The sequence below is a fragment of the Bison bison genome, unplaced genomic scaffold (assembly GCF_000754665.1).
Source record: "Bison bison bison isolate TAMUID 2011002044 unplaced genomic scaffold, Bison_UMD1.0 scf7180017864034, whole genome shotgun sequence".
Taxonomy (NCBI): Eukaryota; Metazoa; Chordata; class Mammalia; order Artiodactyla; family Bovidae; genus Bison; species Bison bison.
The window spans coordinates 6,718,723-6,725,884 of NW_011494606.1; the positions used below are offsets into that span (position 1 = coordinate 6,718,723).

General features: G+C 53.0%; 2 protein-coding genes across 2 annotated transcripts in view; both read left to right on the forward strand.

Moving 5' to 3' along the window:
* Window positions 1-223, forward strand: part of IGDCC3 (immunoglobulin superfamily, DCC subclass, member 3) — a 41,604-nt gene extending 41,381 nt beyond the window's left edge. The window contains exon 13 of the mRNA XM_010834604.1: window positions 53-223. Coding sequence (XP_010832906.1) covers window positions 53-223 — 171 coding nt within the window. The remainder of the gene's footprint in view (window positions 1-52) is intronic.
* A 1,996-nt stretch (window positions 224-2,219) lies between these two features.
* Window positions 2,220-7,162, forward strand: part of PARP16 (poly (ADP-ribose) polymerase family, member 16) — a 61,250-nt gene continuing 56,307 nt past the window's right edge. The window contains exon 1 of the mRNA XM_010834605.1: window positions 2,220-2,375. Within this exon, the coding sequence (XP_010832907.1) occupies window positions 2,220-2,375 (156 nt within the window). The remainder of the gene's footprint in view (window positions 2,376-7,162) is intronic.

The following is a 7,162-nucleotide window of genomic DNA, read 5'->3' on the forward strand; positions in this document are numbered from 1 at the left end:
GTGGCCCGCTGGCCCCCCTTGCTGAGGCCTGTGTGACTCACCCTCTCCCCAGCAGGACCCCGAGGCCCCTGCCCTGTGTGAGGAGACCCAGCTCTCCATGCTGCCGCTTCAGGGTTTCAGCCTCCTGGAGGAGATGCCGTTGGAGGCCCTGCCACCCCAGGACGTGGGCCCTGGCCTCCCGAGTGAAGGACCGGCTGCCCAGCCTGCCCCCTCGGGACCGTAGCCAGTGTCCAGCAAGCTCTGCAGGGAGCAACCCCCATTCTCAGGTCAAAGGCAAGATTTCTCCTGTCATGTGGGATTCACATAGGCTTCCCAGGCGCTTCTGTCCTGACCAATCCTCTGATTCTCAAGACCTACAGTAGCCTCAGCAAGACCCCTCCAAGGACCCAAAGGGGTTCCTGCGGGAGCCCCTGCCTTGGGCCAAGGCCCCTCTTCACCTCTGCTTGTACCCACATGACTTGGAACTGAACTAATGTTTTCCTTTAAAAAAAGAACAAACATTAAAAAAAAAAAAAAAAAAAAGAGCGAGAGAGAAAGAGAAAAGAGAAGGTGAATTAGACTCCAAAAATATGCCCCTGCTGTGGCTGGGCACCTGACACTGTCAGCCTCCGCGACCTTGTTTTCTCAGGATGGAGTTTTGCTGTTTTGGCTTTCAGCACCTACCTCAGCCGGAATGAATGTCCTCGGGGGAGTGGGGCCGTGGCCTCAGCCCCTTGCCCCACAGAACCCCGAATGCACTCCTACCTCAAGCCCCTTTGGGGGCACCCCTTTCCCCACATTATTGCCCAGAGTTTAAAAAAAAAAAAAGGAAAAAAAAAAAAAGCACTTCCCCATTTCCAGGTGTGAAAGAAAATGTCTACCTCGAAGTTCGCTGGCTCTCAGGCCTGTGTTGTATCACTGGACCGTCCCTCCTGGCTCCTCACCAAGGGTGGGTCTCTTGGGGCCTGCAGAAATAAAGATGGAATTGGTCAAAGAAAATGTGAAAAAAAAGAAAAGCCAAAAATAAGAGGAAAATTTGTTCCTGGGAGTGTAAATCGTCGCTCCCTCCAGACTAGCCGCTTCTCAGCACCCTACCGGGGCTCCGTCTCTTCGGGCTGTCCACTCCCATTTTGACCCTCTCAGCCAACTCATCCTTGACTGGGACCCCAAGGACCCTCTCTGTACCTGGGCCTTGGGAGGGCGGGCCGTCACCCCGCAGCCTGCCTGCCCACGGAGCCGCTGGAGCAGACTGGCCCCTGGAATGTACTGTGTGTGCTCGGTTGTGTGCATGTTGGGGGGTCCCCAGCCCTCTGTCCCCTGGGACACTGCCAGCCTGACCCACCCCCCCGGGCAGTGGACCGACCACTGTCAGCAGCTACGGCCGGAAACTATTTTTATACGAGGTGTGTTTAAGGATTTATGTTCTTGTGATTTCTTGTTTCTCTTTTCTGTTGTGTTCTTCGAAAGACTTAGTTAAAGATGAAGAAAAAAGGAAAAGGAAACAAATACGTATTTTTGGTTACACGCAAACATTTTTTTAAATAGCAGAAAGAAAACTTTTGTTTTAAAGAAGAAAAAAAAACAAACTGTATTCCTTAAGTATGAGATTAGACCTTAATGTCCCTGACTCCCAACCCTCTAGGGACTCCTCACCCCAGACTTTAGTGGATTAGCTGAAGGAGGTACACTTGACGGGGTTTTCCTGAAAGACTGAAGTCTCGTCCATGTGGATTTGGGGAAGGGCGTTGTCCCTTCTCCCCGGTGCTGGGCCTGAGCCCAGGTGCCTCAGACCTCCCAGGCAGTGCCCCGTGGTCCCTGCAGCGTCGTCTCCACACCCCCTTCCTCCTGGAACCCCCTCTCCCTAGGGAAGGGTGGGCATGCGGGAGGGCGGAAGGGGCCACCTGGCCCGTCTTGGGTTTGTCACACTCATTTTGACTGAATAAAAGTCCTGTTGCCAAAGTGAAGCTTGCGTTTTGGGTGCCTGTGGCACTCCCCTCCTAGGGGAGGGGTGGGAGTGCTGGGTGATGGGGCGATCCTGTGGATCCTGACAGGGTCGGAGCCCAGGGTGGTAACAGCGGAGCCCTGCGTGCTCCTTACAGGAGCTCTGCCTGCTGGGTCTCCTCCGCGGGTGGGGAGGCCAGGGAGGTTCTCACAGCCTCCCTGGGTGGCGGGGAGGGGGTTTGATGTTCTCGTTATCACCATCTCCTCTCACAGATGATGGAACCAAGAAAGAATGAGAAATGAAGGAAACCTTTTATATCCCACACGGCGCAGGGTCGGCCGAGATCAGTTTGCATCTGGGCCAGGTGGCCTGGTTCCAGAGTTTGCATTCTGACCATGACCCGTGCCTCCCTAGCTGGCAGGAAGGGATCCGAGACCAGTCCTTCCACCAGATGGTGACAGACCACCAGTACAGAGCCAGCGGCCGGGCGGGGCTATGTGCTCTTAAAAATAATCAGTTAATTACATTGGCTGCCCCAGGTCTTGGTTGCGGCATGCGAGATCTTCAGTCTTTGTGGTGGCATGTGAGATCTTTAGATGTGGCATGTGGGATCTAGTTCCCTGACCGGGGCTTGAACCCAGGCCCCCTGCACTGGGAGCTCATGAGTCGTAGCCCCTGGACCACCAGAGAAGTCCCAGCTATGTGCTTTTTTCTGCCTTGTCTATAAGAAAGGACTAAAGTTGAGGAGACTGGGGCCCTGACTGGCTGAGTCTTTACAGGACACACAGCCAGACCCTTGGCCAGGTCTCTCCGTTCCTCCCTGTGGTCTCTTCAGTCCAGACTCCTGAAGCTGCTGAGTCTGAGAATAGGCCAAGAGAGACAGGCCTTGAAAGTGTCTTGCTGACAAAGATCTGGAGGTCTCAGGGCTTCCTTGGAGGTCCAGTGGTTAAGACGCGGCCCTTCCAATGCAGGGGGTACAGGTTTGATCCCTGGTCCCTGGATCCCACGTGCCGCACAGCAAGGCCAAAAAATTAAAAAAGATCTGGAGGTCCAGTGGGCCTCAAGCTTAGTAAGAAGCAATGGTGTAACGCAACTGCTTAGACTGTCAATGTCCTCTCTGTTGCTGAAATGGAAAGCCAAGGCTCACCCCTGGGAGACTCTGCAAGTCTGGAGGGCTGGGTTCTATACCCAGAGGTATCTTTTGAGAAGAACAGACAAGGACAGTGGTTGGCAAGCTGAGTTCTCCAGGTGTGGCTAGAGGGTCTGGGGGAGCCTCCTTGCCCATCACACCTAGAGCAGCTTGACTTTTTTTGTCTTCTAAGTTGAACTCTGCATGAGATTTTCACTAGAAAACAGGGTACCGCTTCTAAAAGAAACATCTGAAAGCCCTTGGCCTGGCACTTCTGGGAGAGGGCTGCAGGGGTGGCTGGGGCCAAGGTCAGGCCACAGACAGTGATGGTGCTGTGGATGCTGAGCTGAGAGAGAAGCCTGAGGCCACATGGTACCATCATGGGTCTTGGGGAGAAGTGGTTGACTTGTCTTGATTTTCCCAGAGGAAAGAACTAAGCCCACATATAGAAATAATACCTTGCCTTTCTTTACACAGAACTCCACAAACAGAAATTCTTCAACTTCAGCCATCCAAGGACCACCCGGGGGGGTGATGAGGGGACATATGGAGGAGCAGACGTGAGGATAGGAGGGCAGACCACGCAGCCTCCAGTGCTCCTGTCCCTCCAAGGGTCCAAGAGGCTAGTACCTCCCCCAGGGAGGGTCCCGGAAACCTTTAAAAACCACCTAATATGACTCACGTAGATGTATGCAAATTATACACAAATCACATGTAAATAAAGGAAGGGTCTGTTCTAACAAGACCTTGAACTGAGGTAAAAGGAGAAGCAGGGTTCCAATTAGGAAGTTTAGCAGAAATTGCTCTCAGCTGAGTGGCCCAGCTGGAATCTAGGTCCTGAGATCTCAAATGATCCAGTGGCCTCTGGCTGAATACCTACACACACACACACACACACACACAGACACACACACACACATAGAGACACACACACGCGCGTGTTTGAGTAGAAATCAGCAGCAGCCAGGGCTTAAGTTTGCTCCAGTTACCTAATGCTCTGTAACAAACCACCCCACATGTTAGAGGTTTATCCTAATATTTCTTTTGCACACACATCTGCAGTTTGGGCCGGGCCCCAGCGTGGAGAGCTGTCTCTGCTCCATTGCACATCAGCTGTGGCAGCCTGAAGCCCCAGGGCTGGAATCATTTGAAGGCTTGCTCGCGTCTGGTGGCTGATGCTGGCTGTCAGCCTCAGCGCCTACATGTGGCCTCTCCATGTGCCTGGGCTGCCTCACAGCCTGGTGGCTGGGACCCAGGGATCAGCATCCTGAGAGCCAGAGCCAGGCAGAAACTGCTACGAAATTTAGAACCTAGCCCTGGACATCCTGCAGCATCACTGCCATGTACTATTCCTGAGAAGCAGGTCACTAAGGCCATTGTATTCTAGGGATACCTTTGGATGGGAGTGGAATCAGAAATGTTGTGGATCTCTTTGACCAGAGGTCCACACTGGAGGGGTGGGTGGAGACCAAGTGTGAGCTGGGAGGCTGGGCAGCAGGAAGGCTGCTCCCCGAGGCTCTGGTGTATGATGGGAGGGACTAGAGGAAGACAAGCAGTGCTCCCGACTCCTAGCCAAGCCATGTTTGTAGGTCTCATCCCCATGATTAGTGAAGATCGGTCTTGAAGGGCCATTCCTGAGGTCACAGGAAGGGAGTCCCAGGCCTCTATGAACACCTAGCAAGGGCCTTCTCTACGGCCAGCTCCCTCCAGGCAGTGAGGGCTAAGGGGCCAGGGAGAGCTGGTGCCGGCCTGAGATCACCACCCACCAGGGATGGTGGTCCCCAGAATGACCCCAGAATGACCGAGCAGGGAGGGACCACTGACGCCTTCATGAGACAGAGAAGACAACCGAGAGCCAGGAGGAGCAGGAATCGCTCAAGTTCTCAGAGAATTTAGAGGCAGGGCCAGGGCTGGAGGCCAGGAGCCTTTGCACTAAACCTAGTCAGGCTACAGTTGATGGGCAGACTGGGTCCTGGGGAGAACGGGGGTTGGAGATGTGCGAACATGGACCTGGGAGCAGGCAGGGAGGAGAGTAGTCCTTCTGCTCAGGACAGGTGTGGAGCAGCAGGGGTCCGGAGAAGCTGGGCTGGCAGCAGGAATGAGGGAGTGGGAGCAACCAACGATGAGGGACCTGTCCTGAACTGAGTTCAGGCTAGAGTCAGGGAGTGGGCCATCTAGACCCATGCCCTCCCACAAAGAAGTATTATGGGGATTGGTTTGTATTCTGATTGCACCCAATGAATTCATATTAGCCAAGAGTTCAGTTTAGGTGTTCAGATGACCTCATTGTTACAGGCAGAGAAAGTGGGCAGAACAAAGTGAGTAAGGGTGAGTGAGATAAAGAAGAGAGGACCTCTGCATCTGGCGTTGCCTCCGTTGGAGCCTCTGGAGGAAGCATCCCGGCCTGCAGTCTCTCAGCTCCACGGAGAAAGGCTGTGACTGGAGAGGTTTGCTGCCCCCCTGTGGAGATAGCGAGGATTACAGCTACAGGAAAGAAAGCTGTCAACCCTCGCTTGACGGAAGCTAGCAGCTAAGCTCAGCTCCACACTGGAGAGATAGACCTGGCTCTCAGTGAGCAGACAGTATGGGCTTGAATTAAAATGAACTTATCCAGGTACTGGCTTGGATGGGCACTGGCAAGCTGGTAAAGCAGAAGAAAACATGACTCATTGCAGGCCAGAATTAAGGAAGACTTCAAAGACAAGTGGAGAAGAGGGAAGGGATACCCAAGGCTGAAGGCAAAGGGTAAGCAACGAACATGGTAAGATCATGGAGCAGCCAGGAGGTTGTCATTTGCTGCGGGAGACCTAGCACTTAATAGCTGGTCAACAAACGTACTAATGAATGACTATTAAATCTCCAGAGCATATGTTTTTACACGGTTGATGTGTTTGAGGAAAACTTTACGTGGCTTTCCAGGTGGGAAGGGAACTAGTGAGAAAGCCAGAGAGCCTGGAGCTTCCTCGGGAAATGGAAAGGGGTGCTCCGGAGTCCTTGGCGCCCCGCTGATAAGGACGAGTTCTCTGTTATTACTTCTGGTGACATTTCTAGAACACCTCCCTGGAGTCTTCTCACAGCCTTGCAGCAAGCAGAGCTGGACTTACTGTCATCCTCCCATTTACCAGATAAGGAAACTGAGGCCCAGAGAAGTGAGGTGGTGGAACTGGGGCCTGAACCTGGGCCTCCTTGTGCGAAGCCCGTGCTGGTGTTATCTGTAGACGGTGGGGGCAGGCTTGAAGGGAGACATGGTCTAAATTGATAAATGAAGATTTTCTTTTTGAATGTTGAGGAGAGATGCAGGGATGGGAGGCCCTGAAGAGGAGGGTTGAGGTGGGCATGTTGGCTAATGAAGGTTGAGTGAGGAAACTTCCGAGCTCCCTGCTGACCCCAGAGCAGTCCAGGGCCTTTAGCCTGGCATTCAAGCCTCCCTCACAAGAGGCAGTGTCACCCAGGGGTTAAGAACATGGGCTCAAGTGTATGATCCCCACTCAGCCACTGTCTGGCTGTGGCCCAGTGGACATCTCTTAAGCTCTGGTGCCGTCAGTTCCTCTTCTATGAACTACGGAGAAGCAGAGCACAGACTTCACAGGTTGTTGTGAGCGGTATAGAAGTCAGTTACGGAAAGCAGTCAGGACTGTGCTGCTGCTGCTGCTAAGTCGCTTCAGTCGTGCCTGACTCTGTGCGACCCCATAGACGGCAGCCCACCAGGCTCCCCCGTCCCTGGGACTCTCCAGGCAAGAACACTGGAGTGGGTTGCCATCTGTGCTTACTATTACTATTATTATTCAGAACAGAGCCTACTTTTCTACCTGTCATCCACTTCAGTCCTCCAAGATAGGCTCCTGGCTTCTTCTTTTTTCAATCACTGAAGAAATTTATTTATTTATTTTACTTTACAATATTGTATTGGTTTTGCCATACATTGATTTGAATCCGCCATGAGTGTACATGTGTCCCCCATCCTGAACCCCCCTCCCTCCTCCCACCCCATCCCATCCCTCTGGGTCATCCCAGTGCACCAGCCCCAAGCATCTTGTATCATGCATCGAACCTGGACTGGTGATTCGTTTCACATATGATAATATACATGTTTCAATGCCATTCTCCCAAAC